The following is a 27,058-nucleotide window of genomic DNA, read 5'->3' on the forward strand; positions in this document are numbered from 1 at the left end:
TGTCGGAACCCAGAGCAGTTATAGTACTGTTTGTTCCCTTAGGGAATAACAGGCATGCTTCTTATTGCACTAGTGAGTAACCACAAGTCAAAGCATTGAGGGTTTCTCCACAGATACAAATACAGCAGAAAGCTTTTGCAATATGCAAAATAAAAACACAAACAGCAGTAAAGTAGCACTTTACTCTGTGGTAGTTTTTGTCATGTGAAATCTAAAGAAGTTAGATCAACATGATTTTCAATTAGTATAAAAATTAAGAGGATTCTGTTATCTCTGCTTATACCAACATTATTCCAAATGCAAAATAAAATTGTTAATGAAGAGAGAGTTGTGCAGAACTTAGGTTGGAGTTTGCTAAGATTTGTTTCAATGTTTTCCAGTTGGGTTCATGTGATTGAGTTTTTTATTGAGTTTGGGGTTTAAATAAATCAAAAACGTCTGAATATATCTGAAACCAGAAGTGTCCGCTGGGATTTTATTTAAATATATAAACCAACCCAAGTTTTCCTTATCAATCCTTAGTGAACCCTTCAATGAACACAAACTCAGTTTTCAGTTTGTAAGGTAAGCCCAGCAGCAGACTTGGCTTGAGGTTTTAGTCATTTTGCAGAGCTCTAAATCATAGCTTTCCTGACATTTATTGGAGTCGAAGGACCTAATTCTCTTCTGACCTACCATGGAGTAAATCAGGGGTAAATCCATGGACATCAGTAATGTGACACCAGTATAAAAGAGGTGGTAAATCAGGTCCCTCCATTACATGTGATTTGCTACACAGATTCAGATCACTGGTCCTTCCTGTCCAGCATCCTGACTTCAGCCCTGGTCAACACCTGTACTTCAGACAAACATATGAATAGCAAATCCAAACTATAATACAGCTAGCCAATAGCATAATCCTGCACATTGTGGGGAAACGCCTTCCTGATCTCTGTAGTGATCAAATTATGCATATACCAGGACATGAGATTGCCACTCTCTTTAGTTGTGGACCTAAAATGAACCAGTCCTTTTGAAAACTCCAGTTACAGTTTCTGACTATATATTCACTGGGGACCAAGAGGAGGCTGTTCTAAGTTTTTGGTAAGGCTCCTATTCAAGACCTGACTTTGGCTATTATCAAGACACTCTCTTTGAATCCAATGATACTTTTCCCATGGAGCTAGTATTAGGATTGTTTGGGATGCAATGCACCAGTGCCCTGTTGTTGGCTATTAGATTTTACTGTCCAACTTGACCTTTCAGTTTGTCTGCATGCTCAGTGAAATTACACAGGCTCTTGGCATGGTTGGCTTTGTCTAAAGGAGCGGGCCCTCTTTTTGTCTTTGTTTCCCTCTAGTTATGGTGACATGGTGCCCAAGACGATTGCTGGAAAGATATTTGGCTCCATTTGCTCGCTGAGCGGAGTGCTGGTCATTGCTCTGCCTGTCCCAGTTATTGTTTCCAATTTCAGCCGAATTTATCATCAGAATCAGAGAGCTGACAAGCGAAGAGCACAAAAGGTAAGTCCCATTTATCCCAGACAGCACCTTTCACTGACAGACTGCACCGTTTACAGTCACCCCGCATTAATGGTGATACTGCTTTACTGGTAGTATCACTAGCAACGCAGACGCAACATGGGCATTTTATCATGATGGGAGTTGCTAGCATTAAGGGAAGAATAAAAGATACACACAAATCACAGGGCTCGGTCACCTAGACCATTCCTCCACAGGGGAAGAATTGTTCCCTATGATATTGTAACAAATCCATGGTCACGTTGGAATTTCACTGTTGTCCCTGTGTCACACAGCATGGCCATTGGGAACTTTATGGAAAAAGCAGGGATAGAATTCACAGCCTTCTGCTCCAAAAGCCCAACTTGCTACACTTAAGCTAATGGCAAATCTCAAAATCATTGTGTGTAAGTCATATGAGACACAACTGCCACTTCTGTTTCTATCTAGTAAGGGCAGTGGTACACACACACACACCTTACCTACCTCTACGCACATGTGCATTTACTTACGCCTATACAAACACACTCATCTGCCCACATCTATGCACACACAATCTAGTTCACTACAATGTATTTTCATCTAATCTTGTTTTAAATGTATGAAGCAATGGGGTTTCCATTGCTGCCCTTTATTACACACCAGCCTGGTTCCACTGTGATAAAAAATGTACATCCTTATTTTTTATCTTTATCAGGAGTTATTCACCCTTTTGGCAGTGTGGTCCCTTTGTAGTCTTATCATGTCCGGGCTTTTTTAAAAAAATAAAAAGCTACTGCATGTAATACAGAATTAAAGGCTGGCCATAATCAGCAGCTCCTGGGAATTTCTGGGGTTTACCAGGGATATACTAATACATTCAGTGCAAAAATATAATGCATGTATTGCATTCTTCATTTTGGACCTGCCAACTTATACTAGAGCTAGGATTGCAGAATCAGGTTCTTATAGCTACTAGAGACTAAGGCCCAGTCTACACTTAAAATTTAGGTCGACCTAGCTATGTCGCTCAGGGGTGTGAAAAATTCACACCTGAGAGATGTGGTTAACCCAACTTAAGCCCCAGTTTAGACTCTATTAGATGGATGGAGGAATTCTTCTGTCAGCCTAGCTACTGCCTCTCGAGGGGATGGCTTACCTACAGCAATGGAAAACCCTTTCCAACACTGTAGTAAGTGTCTACACTATGGCTGTGTAGCTGTGGCGCTGTAGCATTTGTAGTGTAGATCTAGCCTAAAGATTTCTTTTCTTCTATGAAATGTTGTCTGCCAGGAATCCAGTGTTAGGGGACTCGATGGAGGGTAGTAGAAGAAAGATGTGTTATTTCTACCCCAGGCAAGTATCTAGGGTGTGTCTCCATCTTGCATCTCAGAGGGCAGAGATGGGACCGGCAAATTCACAAATGTTGGCATTCTGGACCTCTAGGATAGCAGCAAGTGGACAGCTGCCATGCAGAAATGAAATGCATCTGCTATATATTAGCTCTGGGTGTTGCATCTACATTCAAAATGGATTTGACAGTGTATATACTGTATATCCTTTAAAATCTTACAAAAAATCTCCATTTTACCAGCTATTTGAAATGTAGAGTGTAACACAATGTAATTTAGATGAAAAACATAATATAAATGCATAATAATGTAAATATAAAATATGTATATACACACACACACCTCTGCCCATTTGGTAAAAAGTGCCATCCACGCAGTTGTTTCACATGGCATTAGCCATCATGTGGCTGGTATGAGTCTCTACAGTAATTCATGTAGGACCCAGCCTTGCAATGTGATGTGACTTCAGTGGGACTGCATGTGGGCATAGGGCTCACACAAGCAGATCCCTTTGGGTTTAAATTTTAATGCTAAGTAGCTTATACAGCAGAGCCTCACTGTATTTCTATACATTTCCAGTGTTGTAGCTGTGATGGTCCCAGAATATTAGAGACACAAGGTGGGTGAGGTGATATCTTTTATCGGGCCAACTTCTGTTGGTGAAAGAGACAAGCTTTCGAGCTTACATAGACTTGAAGAAGAGCTCTGTGTAAGCTAGAAAGCTTGTCTCTTTCACCAACAGAAGTTGGCCCAATAAAAGATATCACCTCACCCACCTTGTCTCTGTATATCTATACTACAGTCCTACCATATAAATACCACAAATGGATAGGTTGGTGCATTAGATTAGATTAGAGTTGAAAAGCTTTGGTGTGTAGCAGTTTAGTGAGTATTTATACATATCCCCCTCCTCCAAGCACATCAATGATTTGGTGACATAGGCTCTGATCTGACATCTCTGAAGTCAGTGTACAGATTCTCAGCTGGTGTAAGTCAGCGTAGCTCCAGTGACTACATCAGTGCCCACCAGCTGAGAATCTGGTTCCGTGTGGATTTTGATCAGTGACAGCAGTATCAAGCCCAGACTTGAGAAGCCTCTAGGTAAACTGAGCTTTGGCTTCTTGGCTTTACGTTGTGGTGCAGCCTGGAAGATAGAATAAGTATCTATAGACTGGAAATCAAACTATCCAGAATTCCAGTACAGCCACCTGGTTGGACACGAGGTTATATTTCAAGACAGTGAAAGTCTAGCCTCTGCTGGTTCATCTTTGCAACTTCTAAATTGCTATGTATGGCATTTATTACAAGACGGGTTGAAGCAAGTAAGGTATCAATAGGCTGCATAAATTCTCAGCTATCACACCACTCTAAGGCTTTGTCTACACTGGAACTTGGTTGGCAAAACTTTTTTCATTCAGGGGTGTGAAAAAAAACACACACCCCCGAATGACAAAAGTTTTGCCGACAAAAAGTGCCGGCGTGAACACGCTTTGCTGGCAGGAGAGTTCTCCTGCTGACAAAGCTGCAGCCGCTTGTTGTGGGTGAAAGTGGCTACACTCCGCACCTTATAGTGGCACGGCTGCAGCGGCACAGTTGTGTCACTAAAAGGTGCGTAGTGTAGACATAGCCTGAACTGCCTCATGCATATACTCCGGTTCCCAACTGCCTGTTCATGAATTCCTCACCCACCTACCTGCAGCTTGTCAATCAATTAAGTTAAACTATGTTCCAACCTTGATATTCATAGAAGGTCCTTAGAGAGGAATGAGGCCATTAATCTGAAAGTGGATTTCATCATTGTTATCTGTGGCTGAGATCACTGCGCTGTTCCAGTGCTGCTTCCTTATAGCCCCCCTGTTAAATCTGTGACATTTAATCATATGTAAAATCAAGCTGCTCACCTACCTACGTACTAGTGAAAAAGACCTGAGTGCTGTAGGTAGCAGAGGCGCAGGTGCCTGTTGGGAGGAATGAATGTTGTTATGGATACAGAACTATCCTCACACAAGTTTATATTTCATAGTGGAATAATTTCACTATCAAACCAGGAAGAGTGCAAGAATTTTCAAAGGAGATACAAATGACAGCAAAAGCCAAGAGGCTAGCTTCAAACCCCAGAGATTGCTATACAGTAACCGGATGGGTCTGTAATATAGCAGAGGGGATGCAGTTATGTCTCTGTTCTGGAGCTGAGCATCACAGGAACAGCTCAGGAAACAAGACAACCGAGGGGAGAGAAGAGCCAATGATATCTATCTCACTGACGCACACAGTCCATTCCAGCAGGCATAATGTTTAGGGCAGGGGTTCTCAAAGTCTTTCAGTGTGTGCACCCCATTTTACCATAGAACTGAGCCTGGATCGTCACTTCCTTCCACCGGTGTAAATCAGGAGTATATCTACTGAAAGTCCATGGAGTAATGCTGGTATAAAACTAGCAGGAGTGAGTGAAGAATCACACCCTTTGTCTCCTGGGCACCTCTCCACCCACTCATAATTGCCTACCATTACTCTTCCCAGGGAGTGTGAAGTGCTACCATTCTGAGCAGAGGTGTTTTACACCTCACCTTTGTATTTACTTTATACAGGAGTAAATGATTACATTCAGAGCTAGGCAGGAGAGACCTATGCCTGGTAGGTTGTAAGATATTGTAACCAAGACAGAGTACTTACATTCAGTGTATGTCTACACTACAAGCGCCACTGCTGTAACGTTGTAGTGTCAACACTTACCAGAGTGATGGCAGAGATTTTTCAGTTGCTGTAGTTTTTCCAAAAGGTGGTAGCTGGGTTGATGGAAGAATTCTTTTGTTGACGTAGCTGTGTTTGCAGTGGGGTTAGGTCAACCCAGCGACATCACAGCCCTGAACAATATAGCTAGATTGACCCAAGTTTTAGCTGTAGCCCAGGCCTCGGCCTTAAGTATCGGACACAAAAAAGGTCCAGCTGAATCTTGTTGTCGAGTGGGAACGTTAAATAATGTTCCCTGCAACAAATCTGAAAATAAAATAAAAACTGGTGATGGGGCTGACTTGTCTTTTTTATGCTTTAGAGACAAATATTCAGTAATTGACTTTCTTCTAACTAGCTTAAATAGCACCGAGGCACCTCCTTGTCTTTTACAGAAGAGACTGAAGTAAAGCTATTAAGCACTAAAGTGTCTGTTGCTAAGTCCAAGTGACAGCCATTGCAACAAGAGCTGTAATGAGTGGAATTTCTCCTGCAATAATGAACAAAACGCAATATATTATTAAATACAAGTTTTATAAACACATAAAGGAAATACACATGGACATGAATAAAATCAAGACTAAGCTGTAGGAGAAATAAATAAAACATGCATATGCTCCAGCATCTCACTTGCAATCAGAGATGACTGTAGAAAATAATTTGATTTTGTATAGCGTTTGCGATAGACAAGGAATCCCAAAGCAAGTTAGAAAGCACTGATACTGGTAAGGATGGGATATGAGGCGAAGTCTGAGCTTTTCAAAGCTGCCTAAGGGATTTGGGTGCCCAGTTCCCATGGGATTAGGGAATTAGGTGCCTAAAGCTCTTAAACTTCTTTGAAAATCACAGTCTAAATTCCTATCCTCTACTCTGGATGAGCGTTGAAGCATATTGTGGAGTCATGGATGGAAAGCTCCCTTCTCGAAGATCTCCCAGAGTTCCAACTGCCCAGACTTCCTCAGAACTCACTCACTGTCCACCTTCTCTCACAAGCAAAGAAGTGTGTATCGTAAGTTTGCAAAACTGCCTCCTGTGTTGCATCTGTTCTGTGCTGATAGGATTTCAGTCTCTAGCACTGTCAATCCTCCAGCTTTCTCCCGCAGTAAAATCCCCTTTTAAAATTCACCACAAAATCCCCTTTACTGAACAATTCCGTCCCAAATAGCACTCTCCATCAGAATCCCAAGTCAGAAGAATATATTCCAACAGGTAATGAACAGGACCATATTACAAGCATTATAACTGAATATTATGCAGCCCCAAAGCTACTTGCGAATGGAAAATTTAACTTTGGTTCCCGGGAGGACAGATCCACAATCCATCCCATCTGCGTGCAGAGACTTCAATTTCAGACCTTGGAATCACAACATAAAGAACAACAAAACCATGTCCAATTAACAATTAATTTCCCAGCACTGTGAATTCACAGGTCACTCAAATACCTTTTAAGCAACTAAAAACACAATCCATTCATTGCTAAATAGCAAAATCTATTACAGATTCAAATGTCTAATTTAAAAAAAAAACATCCCCCCATTGCCTTAATTTACAATGTCATTTGTGACTAAAACAACATTTTAAAGAGAAAAATGCCTTTGCAAATGTTGTTTTGGGCAAATACTGCACAATATTATGTTATTATGGCAGCCTCTCTGGGCTCACTTATTTTATTGCAACTAACACAACAGGCCCTAACTGAGACAGGGGCCCCATTGCTAGGTACTGTACATTCAGTGAGAGTCAGTTACTACGCGAAAGAACTTACTATTTAAACAAATGACTCACCCATGGTCACACAAGACACCTATAGCAGAACCAAGAGTTGAATACAGATCTCCTGGGTTCTAAGTCCATGCCGTAACCACAAGCCTATCCTCCCATATTGCTATGGTATCATTTCCATGCAGTCAGGATTCATATTGAAGATTTTTGCATGGATTCATTTTTCTCCCTTTTTTTTTTTTTTTTTTTTGTTGGCTGTTGATCTGTTTTGTAAAGAGGATATATGCCGCTAACCTTCATGCTCACATGATTGATTGCTGCTCTCATCAGGTTTGCTGTATTGACACACACAGTGTATAATTTTTTTCCTAGATTTAAATTTCTAATTCCCCTTGGCATTGGATAAATTGCTGGATTTGTAAAGTTTTCTCAAGTCAAAAGCATAAGTAATCCTCACATGCTGATTAGCATAGGAATACTAAAGAGAAAGACACACACACAGCAATGCACTAATGATAGTCTCACTGGGGATTTGTCTATGGGAGTTTAGAAACTACTTTGAACATCATGTGGATTCCAGCACCATCCCCCAGAGGTTTGACTTCCATCTGCTGGAGTAGGACAAATATAAATAATGGTTAAATTTCCCACCTAAATAGTAATAGCTCTTTTTATCTGTACATCTCAAAGGACTTTATGAAGGAAGTAAACCATATTACTCCCATTTTACAGACAGGAAAATAGAAGCACAAAGAGGTGAGGTGACTTGTTCAAGGCCACAGAGAGAGCCAGGAATAGAACACAGGTCTCCTAAATTTCTGCCTCCTGGATCACATACCAAGCTTGTCACTTAACTGTAGCTGGTGACTATTGCAGGAGGACCTGACAGGGGACAGACAGAGCGTGTGGCACTGGGAATGCATGTCTTAGCAAACACCTCAGGGGGAGGGAGCAGGGTTGAGCTGTGAAGTCAAGAGGCAGCAGGCATGCAGCAGAAGACAGACTTGAGATTGAGACGGCTGGCAGCAAAGAGAAGGGTCCTTGGGAGCTGAGAATAAGAACTTTGGGAGCAGGGTGATGTGTCCTGAAGACAACTGCCAGAGACAGACTGACGTCATGGGATCCCAAGGGGGGGCACTACGGTTCCTAGCTATGGCTTGGGGCTGAACTCTGAGCATGAGCCGAAAGGTCTGGAGATAGTAGATGGAGGATGGAGTTCCTCGCTCTGGGCTGTGCAGATAGAAGACTCAGCCCTACTTTCCCTCTCCCCCTCTCCTGCCTCCCCCCACAGAGTGTAAAATAGGGACAGAAGCCCAGGACGGAAATCTGGCTTGCTATAAAAAAATGAGTTGAGCGAATCTATTTTCAGGGTAAGATAACAGAATATTTAACACAATAATGAACCTCTCCCTCCCCACGCATGTGACTATCACTTTAGGAACAACTAAGCCACTGGGTGGAGGTGGGGGGGCTGCAGAGCTGTGCTGCACCCTGCAGGCTCAGAGGAGTCATAAGACTAAATAGAACAGTTCTTCTTCAAGGTGTCTAGTCTGCATCATCCTTTAGGGCGTGCATCCTACATCCCCATAGTCCCTGGCGAGACCTCTCTGGAACATGGGCTAGTGGAAGGAAGGAATGGTGGGGCATAGGCCTTGCCCACTGAGGGATGCAGCAAGTTAACAATTCTGATGCTTCCCTGAGTACAGGGAGTGTAAGTGTATCTGGTATCGGAGGAGTTGTGCAAGGAGGGGCGGGATAAAGCTCCTTGCACATGTGCTAGCCCTGTGCATCCACATCAGGGCTGTCATACACTGTTCCCTTTAAGGAGCAAGCTAAGCAATGGCATTTTTTGCGTGAAACACCCTAAATGCATTTCCTAGGTTTTGGCTGTGCTAAATATGCCTTGGGTTCTCTCTCTTTTCTCCGTCTGTCACCAGCATGGTAAATATTTTGTGTGTGTCAGTTACTGTAGATGCTTTAAAAGAACTTCAGTCTATTGCAGGAAGCACAACTGTTATGGAACATAAATACATTTTAAAATCTAGAGCTAGAAATGGTTTCCTCCTGTTTTAATGAATTATTTTAAAAGGGGTAGGCATAGCTGGAGTGCTACTGCAGTCTGGCTATTCTCAGTAGGTCAGTAGTACCAATTGACACATTTTAGGGCAGCCCTGAGGCTGCTCTAAACTACAACAAGGTTAGGACAAATGTAAAGCCAGTCTGAGAATCAGGACATACCCCACTCTGCTGCATCCCATGGAGACAAGTCACAGCAAAACATCTGACTCATTAAACAGAAATTCTGTCAGCAGCCAGATACTCCCCCCTCCCTAGTCTCCAACTTAATATTCAGACCATGTATTTAAATTCTCTTCCAAATTTCCCCAGCCTTTGCAGTTTTGCTCAAAAGAATTTCAATTTGCAGGCTCCTAAAACTAGAGATAAATACAGCTGAATGCATGACTTAGACTTGGGTCATCTAATGAGCAGTAATAAAGGCAGAAATAACATAAGCATGTCATATCTGGCTGAATGTGACATTCAAATAGATGTACAGATAGGAGGAGAAGAGTGAGATTAAACCTGAGTTCTCCAGCTTAATTTGAGTTTTAGGTGCAGCTGCATTATTTCAGAAAGTTGAGAAATGGGAAGGCATTCAACAGCACGTATGCTTCCCTACTTTATCATATGCTAAAGCCCAGCTGTTGTTGCTGCTCAGAAGGTATTGGCCTAACGCGGAGATGAGTTCAAATGGCATGAGCAAATATTTGCAGATGTTTATTAAAATCCACACACATGTCCTTGAAAAACAAACTGAGATCAAATTTTGCCTTAAAGAGGAGACAAAAAAATACCCATTATCAGTTTGAACACCTCAAAGATAAATTGCTCTTTCCCCAAACGGTATTACAAGAGAATTAATTACAAGGAGATCTGGCAATCTGAATGCATTGTGCGGTGTCGTCAAATTCTCTCCTCTGGCATGCAGCAAAGACTGGGTCAGCCTCAGTGAGAGATGAATTGATCATTTCTGACAAGGTTCATTTGGTAAATTTGAGGGGGTGACGGGGACTGTTTATTTCTGAGTGATGTTTTAAGAACAGAACTTCTTCCTGACATTGATACAATGCTGCTCTTGAGTGAATGTCACAAACGCCTTTGAGTCTGAGAACTGGAATATTTAAAAGATTCGACAATGAAGTGGCTCTCCCGCTCAGATCAGTATTAACACCTCTCTCATGTAAGAGTTCAGTTTGTACTCATGCTGGCATGGGCGCAGTGCAAAGAATAGGCAGGTACAAGTATCTGATCTGGGCTCTCCAGGGCAGGAAGAATCAGGATTGCAAATGTTCTAAAGCACCCTCCAGTGTAAATCAGTAGTAACTCCTCGGAGAGGTTTAAGACAAACAAAAGGAAGTATTTCTTCACACAATGCACAGTCAACCTGTGGAACTCGTTGCCGGGGGATGTTATGAAGGCCAAAACTATAACTGGGTTAAAAAAGAACTAGATAAGTTCATGGAGGATAGGTCCATCGGTGGCTATTAGCCATGATGGTCAGGACGCAACCCCATGATTTGAATGTCCCTAGCCTCTGTTTGCCAGAAGCTGGGAACAGAGGACAGGGGATGAATCACTTGATAATTGCCCTGTTCTGTTCATTCCCTCTGAAGCATCTGACATTGGTCACTGTCAGAAGACAGGATACTGGGCTAAACGGACCATTGCTCTGATCCAGTCTGGCCATACTTATGTTCTTATATTCTTAATATGAGACCCTTAAAAAATTCTCAAACCCCAAACAGTTTCCCTTTGGGGAGAGGAAGAGAGAAAGAACAAACCTTATGTGACAGATGTTAGTCATAGTATGCAATAGAAGTTACGGTGATGAGGGATGTATAGGAACCTGAATAGAAGAGTGAAGATTTTTGAGTGTGGGTTTGATTCAGTTAAGCTTCCAAAGGTTTGGGTGCTTTTGGAGAGCTCATGTGAATGATCCAGACATCTTGAGCCTATAAGACCGGTTGAGAATCTTGAGAGAACTACTTTTCTTGAGAGATTTCTGGCTTTTCCCCTCCTTGGTGTCAGTGAGAATTTAGCCTTATGGCTTCAAGGGGGAAAGCAGGTGAGACCTAATTAGCAGCAAAGCTCCTGTCTTCACACAAATGCCACAAGTGGTGACAAAAAACAGGAAGGAAGGCAGCAAAACCCCCACAGACAATATTAGCTCTGTCGGCTGAACTGCTTCTAAACAAAATGTTTTTCAAAGTGTTGTGGGAGACCTCATTTCTCCTTAATCTCCTGGGGACATTGACACTTGTCCTTGTGTCACTTAAATTGTCCTGCTTTAAAAATAACCCGTTCAGATGCCTCATTGAGTTGGAAAGATTCTATCAAGCATAGCAAACAAAGTTGGTTTGTTCTACTGGCCTTTTTTATTTACTGGGACCAAGCTCCAGAAATAACAAGTATAGATCCTCTTTCACACTGCAAAGCTGATGGGGGGAGAGGGGGCCTGGGGGAAGCTGTTTGTACCAAGTCTGATGCTGCCTGCATGCTCACCAAGCATAAGAAAGTTCATTGTACATTAATTGGATAGACACTGTGTTGAGGAAATACGGGAGGTACCTATTGCTGCAAGGTAATGACACTGGAGGGTGTCAATGTCAATGGAAAGGAATAGAAGGGTTTTGTGCATTAAAGCGTTTTGAAGGGGGCTGTTTAATTATGCATACTCCTCTCTTCTCTTCTGAGAGCAGAGATGTCCCCAAGCTGCTGCAATTACAGTCCAACTAATTATGGCAGTACCAAGCCCCTTGGCTCCAGCATCATATCCCAGGGAGAATGAAGTGTTGGCAATAAACTGTAGCAGGAACTCTGGGCTGTGTAGAATTATCTGGCTATGAACTTGGGGCCTGATTCTGAGAGGTGCTGGGCACCTGCAAATCCCATTGCCGACCGCACTGCTCCACACCAGACCCGGGTTTGGGAATTCTGCAAGCTGTCATGGATTGTGGGATCTCAGTGATAGGTCCTGCAGCCTTTATATCCCAATAGGGCAATGCTAGGGAATAAGGGCTGTGCGACGGAACCCTCAATTTGTAAATGTAGGGCCATTTCTTCTCATTTCCCCTTCCCATTTATTACTGACTAGCCCTAAGCTTTCTATCTAAGTATTTAGAGACACTTGCCATATCTGCTCTCAGTGAACCTTTCCGTAGGCTAAGCGCATTCAGCCCCATCTTCTCAGGGCTCTTGTATTGCTTCTGAACAGAAGATCTTGCTTTCAATAGCAAAGAGGCATGCCAAGCTCGGCAGTTTCCTGGTCACACAATGTCAATGCCCTCCTGTCTGCAACGCTAGGAGTCATGTGGTTTTCACTCAGGGTCTCTTCTTCTTCTTCTTCTCTTTTTTTAAGTTCAGTGCAGCCAGCCACAAAGAATCAAAAGGATGTTTGCCATTTGTTGGTTTATTTGTTGTTCCTTTTCAAAGGGCATGGCCTGGCCAGTTACTAAGCATATGGTGTTTGGGGCCCTTGGCTAGTTGGCTTGCAGCCAGTTTTGCAAGGTGAATGTGAAACCTGGTTAGTGTTTCCACTTTTTACACAAAGGAGACTCAACTCTGTTCTAACAAATCCACTTCAGGCCCCAGTGCACATGCCTTCCTCTGGACTGCTGGCAAACAGGGCTGTCTTGGCACTGCGCTCATGTTACACACCTTTGCACAGCCCAACCAGTTTACGTGGGCCCTAGAAATGCCTCTTCTGGTTGGCAGGTGTATTAGCCCATAAAAAATATATACCATGACTTGCCCCTCCGCTTTGCAGACGTCCCACTGCAGAGGGTATGCCCCACTCTTCGCAAGAAACCTCCTTTTGGTCCCACTCCAACGTGGAAGAAAGCAGGGGTCTCACTCTTCAGTGCTATTACAGTGTTGTAGGGGGGGAGGGGTTAAAATCCTGTAGCATGTGTGTGATTTGCAGCATTGGTCATGCAGCCTGTGTTGTCATTGGGCTGTAGTACGGTGGGCAACCCCTCCTAAAAGCACAGGCACTGACAATGGCAGGCAGCAGCACATACGAGCAGCCAAAATGATTGAGGTGGGCAGGAATCTGAGCCAGGCATGTCTCAATGGCCGTCCCTCCTGAAGCTCTGCTCTGTGCTAAAGAGGCATACTTTGGAAGTAATTCTGGATAGCGTTGGTGCAGCTGGGGGATTGCTGTGGACAGTAAAACACACAGAAACCCCTTTGAGTGGGGGCATGTCACTGCTGTTGGCAGACATTTGCTGGCTTGCCGAACACAGTCAAACCTCTAGAGCTGCCCCTGAGGTTCTAAGTTTGGCAAAATGAGTTCTCCCAAGTCTGGATGTGCCAAATCTTGGCTTGAAACCACAGACGGCAGGTGCTCAGGCTGCATCCCGGGAGGTTTTTTGGGAGCTTTTCCAACACAACGGGGGGGGGGGGGGGGGGGAATTTGACTGAAGGGATGGGGGGGGGGGTTCTACACACACACACACACACACACAATGAGGGAGAAGTGTAAATACTCAGATGCCAAAGTATTCTGTGGACAACAGTGTTAAAGGGTCTTTACGAAAGAATGGTTAGATTTGCTAAGCAAGCAAAGATAGTAGAACAGCTGATAATCTCAAAGTGATTAGCATGGTTTTAGTGCAGCATTTCACATGAGCTAATCTGAAATTGTCCACTTCCACCTGAGTATATAACTTCAGCAGCCACAGAGCTTCCACAAACCTTCAACAGATTCCAGGCCTTCGGTAAATATGCTTTTGAGTATTCTAGTTTAGTGTGCTCAGTATGTTTCAATTATTAGCCAGTGGCCTTTGCTTAGAGCATTTTGACCCTAGAAACTCAGGAAATGTGTGGTAGACGCTTTGAATGCCTTCTTGTTCCATTATGAGCATCCAGCAAAGGACCAAACACCCAAATGTAGATAAGGGAAAGTACTATGCGACAGGAATTCATTTTCTAGAGCAGCTCTCACATAAAACTATATCCCAAAGTGCTTTACAGGACCGAACATTACATGCAACTAAAGAGTATATGGTATAAATTAGGAAAAGCAGTGGAATGGGCACATTGTCTGGCAGATGAATTAAAGCATTCAATCATGTGACCAATAACACAGAGAAAGGGGAATAAAGGGAAAAGGGAGAAGTAATATCTTTTTAGATAGGAGTCAATGAGGTGAACAGAGATACAGGGCAGATTATTCTAGGCAGCAAGAGCTACATCTGAGAATGTTTTTCCACTGGCAGCTGTAAATCTGTGGAAAGGACGGAAGAAGTAGCAGTGGCAATGTTTAAAAGGGAATCAAGGCAGCACCAGGAAAAGTCAGAAATAAATGTCCTTCCGACTGTTTCGTTTTTGTTATTTTCTTCTTGAGAAGCATGTTAGATACAGCTTGTTCCCTGTGTTACAGCCCTTCTCCCTGTAGGCACGGAAAATGTGACGGAAGATGAAGAGTGATGATGATGAAGAGAATATTTAACACTAGATTTATGGCATCATCTTACCCCTGAGAAAGATGTCTGACACATCTGTCAATAGAGATAGCATTAGCATATGTAATTTGCTGCCAACCGGGTTTGAAATTTTCAACGTGGCTGTCTCGTTCTTTTGGCTGACTCGGGGCGGGATGCCCTGGGAAGGTGGTTATCCTCTGGAGCATGGAAGGGAGAAGACTAGGAGAAGCTAACATTGAAACAATCTGGCTAAGCAAGGGAGGCATTATCAGAGCTCTGCTCAGATCCATCAGGGTAGAGGACAGGGAACTGTGATTTAAGGACCAATTAAAGGAAAAAGGTAGATTGCAGAAGGGGAAGAAATAAGGTAAAAACTAGAGCTGGTTGATATCTTTTCAACAACAAAAAAACTGCTTTCCAAAGGAAATGAAAGTTTTTCTTGGAAATGTTCAGTTTTTTTGTCAAAAAAAACCACAAACAAAAAATAATCAGCATTTTGATTTTTTTAAATGTTTCCCCCCCTTTTTACCTCCCACCTCCTCAGTGGAGGAAAGGGAGAGTAAGGGAGGGGGAACACTGAAAGTTATTGGAGGGTTTTAAAAAGTAAAGCATTTTTCTGATTGTCAACAAAAAAAAATAGCAAAAAAAAGTCAAATGATTCATTTCCTTTGATTTTTTTTAAACTATGTAACCTTTTCCAGCCATCTCTAGTTCAAACTCCTGCTTGTGTTCCCCATATTGCATAAGACAACTAGACGTCCCTAACCCATCCTCTGAGGGGAGGATTCAAACAGGTGAACCAGAGCTGAAAGGCTGAGTCTTCCGCCCATGTGCACATACTTGAACACTGACCCACTTTAAAATCATTTCTTTGCTCATCCATGGGGCACTGCACGTCTGTTGCAGCCCCTGATAAATGCCCCCTTTCTCTACTATCACTCATTACTGGGTTGTAGGCTGTAACACACGAGCACCCATACAAATCTCCCCCATCCTTTGGTGGTTCCCTGGTCACCCACGTGAAAGGGTCTCCTCTCTGCTCCCTGCAGGGATGCGGTGCTGCGCTTGGAAAGCACCGTCCAGATGGCTAATTATGTAACACCGTTGATAGGATTTGTAATAGTTAATGTTGTCTTCTTCATCTCTGGTGTCTAAACAAACCAAATCTGAAACTGCCTAAGCCTTGTCAAGAAGGGCTGCTGCCAACATGCTCAGCTGAAAGTACTGAGGAGCCTGGTACTGACCTCTAGTGATGCAGTATGGACTGTCTTTTTGTTCTATGTTTGTACAGCACCTAGCGCAGCGTGGCTCCTATGTGCTATGACTGGTACACCTAGGTGCCACAGTGATACCAATAAGACATAATCATCATCATTTGGGGATATTGCCATCTGCTTGTGAGTACTCCACAAACAGAAGACGCTAAATTCATTGGAGAAATTGCTCCTTAGGAAATATTTACCCAGCTTTCTGCTCTCCCATGGTAAAGCAAAACTCTTCTGTTTACTATGCAGACTGTTGCGTGATGATAATTCGAGCCACCTGTTGTTCATCTAAGTGTAGCTGCTGAGACCTAACTCAGCATTAACTCTAAACAAAAATAACAATAAAGAGGCAATTTTCCATATTGTCCTCTAGCTCCATAATACGGCAGCAAGTTCATTTTAGTCCACATAAGAAGCACAAGCTTCGCTAGCTATTGAGTCAGGACAATTAGGAGCCATTCTAGTAAGAACACATAACAATGCTGGAATGCAAAAACAAGGGGTAGAGAAACAAGTAACCATGACAACCCTAGAGCTTTTTGCTGACAAATTAGAGGCCCATGCAGAATGTGAGGCAGGTTTCTTCCTGGGTGCTCAGGAAAGCATGGGAGGTGGCAGTGGCCAGTTTTTTATTGCTATTATTATAAGGACACGGGATTTGCCATGGGCTCACATTCCATCTTTTAGGACCCTTTTCCTCCTATTACTGAGTGTGACCACAGGGCCGGGATTGCAATGATTTCCCCTTTGGAAGGTGAAGGGGGGAGACATGGAGTCTCTGGGAAGAGAGGCAGAAACTAGAGCTGCCATTTGCAGTGAACAACAGCTACTCTGACGGACCTAATGACACAGGAACAAGTCTTATCAGCCAGCACATGCTGCTCTTTCCATTGACAGCCCATACCTGTATCGCTTTCTCTCCTTTATGTAGTGCTCCCACAACAGCCCCCACTACCAGCTAAGCCCACAAAGTGTGCACCCCCAATAGGGTCAGCCAACGCTTCTCCCAGCTCGCGATTCTCCATTAAATAAGCTTCGTGCAGCCAAAGGGTCAGTCATTCCACGCGTCTGTTTCTTCCAGGGAGGGTTTGGCCTCAGAGGGGAAAGCTCTGGTCCCTAAGGGAGATTGAGTCAGACCCTCTCCACCACACATTCTTCTGAGAGTCCCCTTTGCCATTCCGTAGCTTCCTTCAGCCAGGCCCAGGCCCAGTGGCTGCACTGGGGCAGGCAACTGTCATGCAAGCATGGGATAGTTAGCCCTTTTCCTGCCTCCCATGGGATGAGGTCAATAGATCACATTACAATCATTGATTGGGAAGCTATTCTGGTAGGAATGGGGATGTAAAAGAGTTTGTCACCAAATAAATGATAAAACTACCAGCATTTCTAAAAAAACACGTTATCGTTGTGGACAACAAAAGCCAGCTGGGGGTTTGGGTTTGGTTCCTTAAGTGAGAGGGTTGGATGTCCAGATAACTTTAGAGACAGACACTTTTGAAATCTGTTGCCATCGTTACGGGGCTGAGGTACAAACTAATTTTCCGGAAATCAGTTCTCAGAAAAAAAACCTTTTTTCTTTTCTTTCTTTCTTTTTTTTTGTTGTTGGTTGGTTTGTTTTTTGTTTTGTTTGGCTTCATCATCTCTCCTGTCTCAGCAAGGGGGAAAGAATGATAAAAGACTAAGCTTGCCAATTGGTGCCATTTGCCTTGCAGAGATGATCGCTCTCTGTGGCTGGGTTATGCCTGTTGGGCACAGCCGATGTTGGGAGAGCATTGGAGGCGGGGGATTGGCCTAAAAGTTACACTGAAGAGGACTGAGAGGGAGCACAGCTCCCCCTCTTCTTCTTGGCTCGGGCAAGCAGCGTGCTTCATAGCTGCAGCAAGAAAAGCTCCCCCTACTGTTCAGTCTACTTGCAACCAATGGCTATACCCATCACTGAGTTGTGGCATGCTCACCTTAACTCTGCCCATCAGTGGGTAGGGCTGTGATTTGTGTGAAAGAAGTTATAGAGGCAAGATACAGAAAGACAGAGAGAGAAATCACTGACAAATACATTTTATCATCCTGTGTGTGATAGTGTGATGCAGAACCTTCAGTTGTCCTGATGGGAGAAGGAATGCAGCAGCTTCTCTATTAATAATGCAGCAAGGCATGGGGCTGTTTTCTTTAGAAGACATTTATTAAGTGAAAAGTGTCTCTGGTTTGAGGACAGATTCTGACCACCCGATTCGTGCGGAATAGTGGCTTACTCCTTGAGTAGTCCCATTGATATCAGTATTCAAGGAATCAGGTACTATGCAGTGTAAATATGCCTGGCAGAATCCAGCCCTGATTTATTAAGATTCTTGTGTAGCCCTGAAGGAAACAAGAAACATCACCATATAATTGCAGAAGAATGTTTAAGTTCCATATGTTAAATGCAGTCAAATCTTTCTATCTCATCAGTCACTCTATGCTTAGTGGAGAAGCTGAGGCCCCGTTAATTCCATATTCTGTGTATTGTTCTATAAATAGATTGCAAATCATGTCCTTCTGTGTTGGAAAAGATTAAACGATACACTGCATTTGAGACGACGATCTGTTGCTTTAATGGAGCCCAGGGTAAGATAAGATTAAAAGAATCACAGAGGAGTGGAGGGGAATCTTTCATCTGTGGAAAGCAATGAAGAGACCAAAAAATAAGATAAAGGTCTGACTTTAAGTGGCTCTATCAAATTATATAGGAGTATAATGAGCTCTACACAATTTAATTTCCAGATGCAGCTCTACCACAGCTCCCCCAAAGCAATAAAGAATGAATATTTAAACCTGGCTCAAAAGCTGTTTTAATGTAAAGATTTGAGGTGTTCAGAGGAAAATTCCATTTTTTCCTAAGGAAAAGAGTTAGACCAACAGAAATGTGATTTGTAGGAAATACACTGTCCTCTCCATCACTTCATTAGAACAGTGCTGCCTGCCTGTTGCAGCATCAAGCTGGATCTGGGACTGGCAGGATAATAACTGGCTATTATTACATGGGACATTTGCTTTTTAAACAGTTATTATTCCTCTCAATGCATGTAACACTAGCAATTCATAACTTCGCAGTCCAGCTCGTTTCCAAGCTTCATTTAAGGTGTCATGTCAGCTTCTCAGCATCCTAAGTAGAACAGATAATCAGTGTGTGCACTCCACTGCAAATGCAGCAGCTTCCTTGAATTTCTTGGCTTCTTTCCTTATTATTTTTGCACCGTGCTCTATTTTCCAGCTGCAAAGGGAACATGACAACAATAGGTCAGATCCTCAGCTGAAGTTATTGGACCTGTGCTGATTGACACTAGCTAAGGATCTGGCCCATTGTTTTTCCAGAGCTCCATGTGTACTCTGGGCTCCAGCTAAGAAGTAGAAGAGAAGTCTTTGACAAATTTCTTTTTGGTTTCAATGTTAATGGTGGACCTGAACGTTGTTGTAGACTAAGGCCATTTTACAAACAGTTGAAGATAACAAGAGGAATACAAGAAAGCACTTTCTTTCCATCTCCTGTTTGCTCTGACACTATAGCTAGGGTGGCAAGAGTCACTGCTTTCTAAATCCCTAATCTGGTTTGTTACATTTTTCCATATGCAGAGGGAAAGCATAGAATTTCTATCTAGAATGCAGATGCAAGCCTAAACTCTGCTCTAGAGAGCTGTGGAGGAGAACTATAGATCCTCAGTGTATACTGGAGAGGGGAATCTGGCCCTTACTGAATGGCTTTCACATTGCACTGTGGAACTAGAAAACCAAACCATAAAAGCCTTCAATTGGTTATCTTTGATGGTGGCTTTCTTTCAGAAACAAGGATTTAAAAAAAAAAATTGTTGTGCAAGTAGTGCAATGCAGTACTCACTAGAGTAGACACCAAGAGTGCTACAGATATTATAACCTCATTATTTAGAGGAAAAAATATGTAAGGCAGCTGTTAATTATCCAGTGTATTTGTGTTTTCTGCCAAGAATGCTCTTAGTGTGGTTTTAGCTGATAAAATTAGATGGGATGGCTAATGCTAATAACAGCTCCCAGCCCAGTAGGGAGGGAGCAGGAGTGGACGTAGGACTCTTACAAGACCTGACATCCTCTGCTTGTTTGGGATGATTACAAAAGACACAACTGATGTGCCAATACTATAAAGAGATTTCTTTTAGACCTCAGGGCATTGTACCTCAAGCCATACTCTAAGAAGGAATGTATCTTCCAAATCAAGGTCACAGAAAATCTGGATGGCCACAGGTATCTGGCAAGTAGGAAATGATGTCAGAGACTAATATCAGATAAACCAATAATAAAATCACTCTCCCTTAGAAATATATGGAAATCAACAACAACAACAGATAGGTAGTTCCTAATCCTGCCATCTAGTATGAGCGTCTCTTGGCCTATAACACCTGTTCCTTGCACCTTGCCTAGACAGATTAGAGATGGGGTGTTGAGATAGATGACGAGATACTCTGCCTTGGGACAGGCTATACTTCAGGTCCTCTTACGATTCCATTATTGATCCCCAATGGACAGTGTAGGGAGGTGACTGCCAGGGTATTGCCATAATGTAGGGTTTGTTTGTCTATCTAGATATATCATCCTCATCACCATGACATCTGAGTAGCCCACACACAATGTTTTAAGAAAGTCCGAGTGTCCTCCCTGTTCATTCTGTGCTGCTAGATTCTGCCACATTGCATCTTGAAACTGCAAAGGCTAGGGAGAGGATCCACACCTTTACTGACACCCACCTTTCAGTCTCCACACTGAGACAAATGCGGGCTAAGATAGCCAAATTAATGCTCTTAATGTGCAAATTGCTGTCATATGATTGTTATTATTTCGAATGAATTATCTTCCAGATTTGGTAATATGCACGTTGAGCTCCTGTGGTTTCCTAGCAACTCTTCCTACCACCTCCACTCTCACACACGCACCGGGGGCTGCTTTTTTCTTTTCTTTTCAGCTCTAACGGTGCCAAGACAGTATTCAGAAATAGTGATCTCAGGCCCTGCCTTGCCCTTTGTGAGTCAATAGGGCAGGTAAGATTTGGAAGCAATGCACTCTTCCTAAAGGCATTAGCAGCAGATCAACCAAATTACATGGTCCTCCCCTTGTCTGTGCCTACTAGAGCCCTCCCTCACCAAAGGAGCACCTGCAAGCGTGGGTCTGGGATGACACAGCCAAGCCCACCAGTCTTTAAAATAGGATATGACAAAAGCTGCACTTAAATGCAAAAACCTTAATCCCTAGGGCCCCGACCCTGAAGTCATTGAGGTTCTGTGTGGATACAAGGGTCCATTTCAGAACAAGAGCCTAGACCTGTATGTCTGTGGGCTGGTGCAGTGTTCTCAGGGGAAAGTCATTGCCCCTGGAATTCACTGTCCCACTTGGTCTGACAGAGCCCAAGTCTGTTGGCCTTCCAGGAACACAACAAGGTCTTCCATTAACTCAGGGCTGCCTGTGGAGTGGGCAGCATGGGGAGGGTCATGGTGGGGTTGGGGAAGGTCCTTTTAGTGCATTTTGTTTGCTGCTGAGTATGTTTAAATCCTGGTCCATGCACCATGTCCATGCAATGGGGACAAAGCTGCCCCTGAGGGCCTGTTCTGGGTGCCTGGCTGGAACTGATTGTGCTCCAACCACCACTAGCCAGTGCAATGGCTTGCCAGCTTGCATAGATTAGAGCAGCCATGAGGTTTCTCGGACTTGCCCCCATCTCTGGGTCTGATATCGAGCTCAGCTGAATGTCAGAGTCAGGGCATTTACATTTCCTGGATGCTCATGTGCCTGGTGAGACACTAAAAGGAACAAGGCTGAGTTTTATTATAAATTTCGGGCAGGAGGGAGCAACCTGGACATCACCCAGTGATGGAGACTGTAGGGCTGCCCAGAGCTGTGTGAAGATGGGCAATGGTTCACATGAGCATTTTAGGAGTTTGTCCACATGAATTTTGCACCCTCTGGACTTTGCGTTGAGTTTCAGGGTTGACCGAACCCACCAGATCAACCTGCAATGGCCCATTTCACCTAATTCCATGTGTGAGCACCAAGTGCGTCCTGGTTTCTATCCCGAACCATGAATCACAATCAGTGCTCAGTCCCAGTTTGCCTAAATGAAAACACAGCCGAGTGATGTCAATGGGATTGCAGTACATCAGTACAGAATTTGGCCACAAGTGACAACGGGGTGAAATTCACTCCGGTGCACAGGGTCAGTACAGGGTCTTTGCCAAGCCCTTGGTCACGCTCCATCATGCTCGGTCATCCATATCCTGCTCACCCCTAAGAAATGTAGGGCTTATATGGAATATAAGTGATGGATAGGCCTTTTGCCTCTGCACAGAGGTGAATTTCACCCCATACACATACATAAATATAGGCACACAAAAGCACATCAACCTCCATGACTGTCCTTCGTGGTCTACTCTTGGACACCACTTCCTTCCCTCACTCTCAGACTACAAAAATAGGTTTAAATCACCACTTTCCCAGCAATGTTTTATACCTATCTTTTAAATAACAACATCTGTTCCAAACTCTGAAAGCCATGGGGCTTAATTATTTAGTTAGCTTGTGGCCCTGTTTCAGGGAGGAAGAGCGAACAGCTTCTCAGAGACGAACCATCCCCAGTCCATGTGGAGTACAGCTATTAATATTTGATCTCCTGCTAGCCTGGAGGCAAAGGGAATAATGTTCATCACAGGAGCCTAAGACTGAATTCACTATAACAAATAACTGAACTGATAATGATAGCGACAGAAGATGCTGGTGGAACCTTTTGTGCTGTAGCTACGAAGAAACTGTTGGGGACTCTTGAACTTCCTGCAGCAAAGGAACTGACATTTTGTCAAGAGCACAGAGGAAATACATCCTCTGTAATCATCATCAATTTAAAGACAGAGATCAATGGGCCAGACTTACTCCTGGTGCAGTTCAAGGGAGGGATGCACTAGATCCATTGTGAAAGGTGAGGAAAATGTACAAAGAGGGGTGCAGGTTTCCTGTTTGTGAAATAACTTTGTGGAATGCAGGTGAAATGACTCAGTAGAACATGACTCAACAATTGCACTATCCACCTGAACATGCCTGCCAGCTGTCTAGGAAGAGAGGTTTATTGCATTTCCAAGTTGTGTGGAACCATTGCTCTCAGTAACGCTTACCCCCAAATCAAATTCAGATTTGCCCTGAGGCAACTGTGGTAGCATCATCAAGACGCGTGTTTCAGCACAGTGTTTGCTGGTCAGCAGCTACTCTGTTTTCCTGGCTTCTCTCTTTCCCAAGTCAGACAATTCCTGCAAAGACTTCTATAGCTGTGCAGCTGTCATGGTTACAGTCATTAAAATGATTAACAGGACAGGAAAGGGGTGTGGGGAAGGAGAAAAAAAACAGGAAAGAGGAGACATCATAGACTCATAGACTTTAAGGTCAGAAGGGACCATCATGATCATCTAGTCTGACCTCCTGTGCACTGCAGGCCACAGAACCTCGCCCACACACTCTTTGTCATTTTTAAATGCTCTGATGGTGTCAGATCTCATACATTGTGAACTAAGCTGCTGCCAGCTTGTGTTGGATGTACCATGGGCCTGCCTTAGAGCACGGGGTGAAATCCACCATCCATCTAAGTTAATGGCAGTTTTACCACTGATTTCAGTGGATCCAGGATTTCACCCGGCAACTCTGAGCCTTAGTGTTAAAAATGGGTGCTGGGAGCCAAAGAAATCTGGCCAAGATTTAGAAAGACGACTCTTGGTTTTGGGTACCTCAATTTTTGGGTGCTCAAATGGGCTCGTGCTGAACACCCACCCTCTGAAAACAAGGTGTGTCAAGGTGGGGCTCAAAATCATTAATCACTTTTGAATCTCCTGGCCTCTGTCTCCTAACTGAAGTTGCAGAATAGTGCTCAGAACATGCCTGGGAAATTGTTTGTGTGCACGAATTAAAGTGCATTCGGTTAAGCAAATCTTTCAAATCCAGAGTGCTTAAGTCACTCGTGCATACATGGTAATACACTTTCTGGAATCATTATGCACTATAGACCAATCATGGTTTTGCTCTTGCTCTTGCTACAGTGTCCATTAACCACCACTAATTAGAAAAGAAAACCTGGCATTCTGTACTATTTAAAAGATCATGCAGTATTTTAAAACACAACCTAATATAATTTTTTACAGTGGTAATTATTTCATGTATCTACCTTTAATGGAGCTTGGGAAATAAATACTGAATTAACAATACATTTTTAAAAAGCAAAGCACTTCACAGAGAAGGAGGCAGTATTTGAACAGACAAATTAGAAAGAGTTAAAAACCGTTTGATCACTTAATGATCGAAGCTAACTGAGTCTTTATATGCTTACATTAGTCTATACCACTTTTCTATAATTTAGTTCAGTCCTCTAACTAGAAGTTATGGGGTCTGTAGATAAGACCGGGCCAGGCAGGGTTAACTAATTATAAGAAACCAAACATTAGGTAAATAGATTTTTTTCTCTTCTTTCCGAATAGCTTATTTGTTGCGGCAGAGAGATTTCTGTCTATCTAGGAGGGCATATATTTTTCTGGAGAAAATTATTCTCCTGTTACCATAAATCCAAGTTAACAAACACACACTGCTGCTGGAGGAGGAGAGAAGGAACAAACAAGGTGTTTTTTACAGTCTCCATAGATAGATAGATAGATAGATAGATAGATAGATCCAATTATTAATCTATGCCAATCAGCTCATAGGTGAGGCAAGTTAATGATCTGCCCTATTCTGTATCCTTCTTGTCTCCTATTATTAACCATTTGTGTCGTAGTTACACCTACAGTCCTCCACCATATCAAGGCCTTATTGTGCTAGGTGCTGCACACACATATAGTAAATGACTCTCTGTGCCACAACATGTTTACAGTCTAGAAGATAAGGCATCACAGAGGGATTTCACATGCAAGCAAGTGGGAGAAACGGGGCATAGATGAGTTTTGTGCATAATCTGTACCAACTATTGAAATCTCTCGCTTTCTCTCTTAAACCACACATCTGAGTTTCACATGATAAGCTATATATCTACACACACAGGTAACACAATCCTCCCATGTCAGAGACAAGAAACATGTAAGAGGTGGGTATCTCCTGTTGGACACCCAAAATATGGAGAAACCCAAAAATATCACTAAGCACGTTTGAGTAGGTAGCCCCCTACTCTTTAAGGGGAGGCCATTGATGGGTTGTGAGAGGTCAGCTCTGGTAATGTCTTGAGTCCTCAGATTTCCTTAATCTCCATCATTTGAGTTTTAAAACTGGGTTGCAGGTAGGAAGTGCAAAAGGCTGCGCTGGCTGCTGATCTTCTCCTAGCCATAAATTCCTTGTATTTTCATCTCTCTGATTTTTCAGCTTCCATGAAAACTGTGTATTTTCTTTCCCCCTATTTTAGTAGAGGTGGAACAGTTGGCTTGGTGTGTCAAAGTAAAAATATGTCAATAAATCTTGCTTCTCTTTACAGAAAGCCCGGCTGGCACGGATACGAGTGGCCAAAACAGGCAGTTCCAGTGCTTATCTTCACAGCAAACGCAACGGCCTGCTGAACGCAGCCTTGGAGCTGACGGTACGTGCCGAGAAAATAATCCCTTTCACAGCGGAGTCTGAAAAGTTCTCCATCCCAATCAAACCCCGTTTCGGTTGTTCCTCTCCACCACAAAGACACACCTAATTGCTTGTTATTCAGTGTGACAGCTTCACACGTTGAGTTGTGCTACGCTATAATTACACTACAATTTACTTGCTATATGTAGAGACCGCTGGAATTCAGCTGCAAAACTGGAGAGGGAGGGAGGGACTTTCTGGGGCTCTTTCTTGAGGTAGGAAAGAGTCCATCTTTCTAATGATGACAAAGAGCATTCATGGACCAGATCCTCAGATGGTGTGAGCTACCATAGCTCCATTGGAGCAGTCCCCATTTATATGAGGTGAGGATCTGGCCCTACCATACATTTCTGTCATCTTTAATAAGGAGTTGCTTGTTTCCAAATCTCTATATATTCGTAAGTGTGCAAAGCCTTATTACAAAGTGCCATGCTGTGCACAAAGCGCTCAAACCTTGCTAATTTCTACTTTACTAATCCATAGACGGGATGACGCACAACCCAACACCTGTGCATGCACAAACTCGCGCACACACACACAAAATGGACTCACTCTCACCCCATTTCTCAAAGAGACAGCCCTGTAGTGAGTTTTCATATTGCAATCCACCAGCTTCAATAATTTAACGAAATATTCTGCTGATCACTCACCAGCATGCTCTGATATATCACAAGCCATTCACACCCCCCTCTCCCACCAGAAATGGACAAGATTTCTGGTAATGCATTATTCTTGATTATCTACACACAAAAAATGTGTTCCCCAGGGGCTTGACCCTGCAAGGGGCCAGCTGCTGTCAGCACCTTTTGCCCTTGACATGAGTTGAGGTGCTTGACCTTTCAGCTCAGCCCTGAACCACGGGTGGCTTGAAAGCCACACCGTGCCAGGACTGGTCCTGGGAAGCAGTGTGATTCAGAGATACTTCTTTGGGGCACGATTCCTTCATACTTCCTCCTCACTCTGGTGGTGGGGCTAGTGATTTGCTGCTGGCACGACAGCTGACTAGTGGGACACAGAGCCGACTCCCCCTCACCCCCCAGCTCTTGGGCAGAGGGCACTAAGGAAGTCAGCCACACCTGTTTACTCCTGCTCCCCAACTCTAGCTCACCTGTACAGGGTATAAATAGGATTCCAACTGCCCTGCATGGTATGCAGTCCAAGTCACAGTCTAGCCTAGGTTCTGTCTTTTACTCTCTCACTAATGGTTCTCTTGGTCAGGGTGTATCAGCAAGGCTCTGCTGTCTCTGGGAAATCACATATGATATTTTATTCTCGCACTGTGACACGCTAAATACACCAGGAAGTGGCCTTCAAACTGCCACACACACACACAAATTATTTCACTCCTCCAGTGTTGGCAATTCTTGTGATTTTACTGCGTATCTTGCAATTCGGTGTTT

At 43.4% G+C, this 27,058-nt stretch overlaps 1 protein-coding gene across 9 annotated transcripts in view; it reads left to right on the forward strand.

Moving 5' to 3' along the window:
• The window catches only part of KCND3 (potassium voltage-gated channel subfamily D member 3), a 242,229-nt gene that overhangs the window by 194,973 nt on the left and 20,198 nt on the right, over nt 1-27,058 (forward strand). For all 9 annotated transcript variants that reach the window (XM_065591458.1, XM_065591456.1, XM_065591459.1 and 6 more), the window contains 2 exons: nt 1,340-1,502; nt 25,519-25,620. In XM_065591458.1, the coding sequence (XP_065447530.1) occupies nt 1,340-1,502; nt 25,519-25,620 (265 nt within the window). The remainder of the gene's footprint in view (nt 1-1,339; nt 1,503-25,518; nt 25,621-27,058) is intronic.

This window comes from Chrysemys picta, chromosome 4 (assembly GCF_011386835.1).
Source record: "Chrysemys picta bellii isolate R12L10 chromosome 4, ASM1138683v2, whole genome shotgun sequence".
In the NCBI taxonomy this organism is placed as follows: Eukaryota; Metazoa; Chordata; order Testudines; family Emydidae; genus Chrysemys; species Chrysemys picta.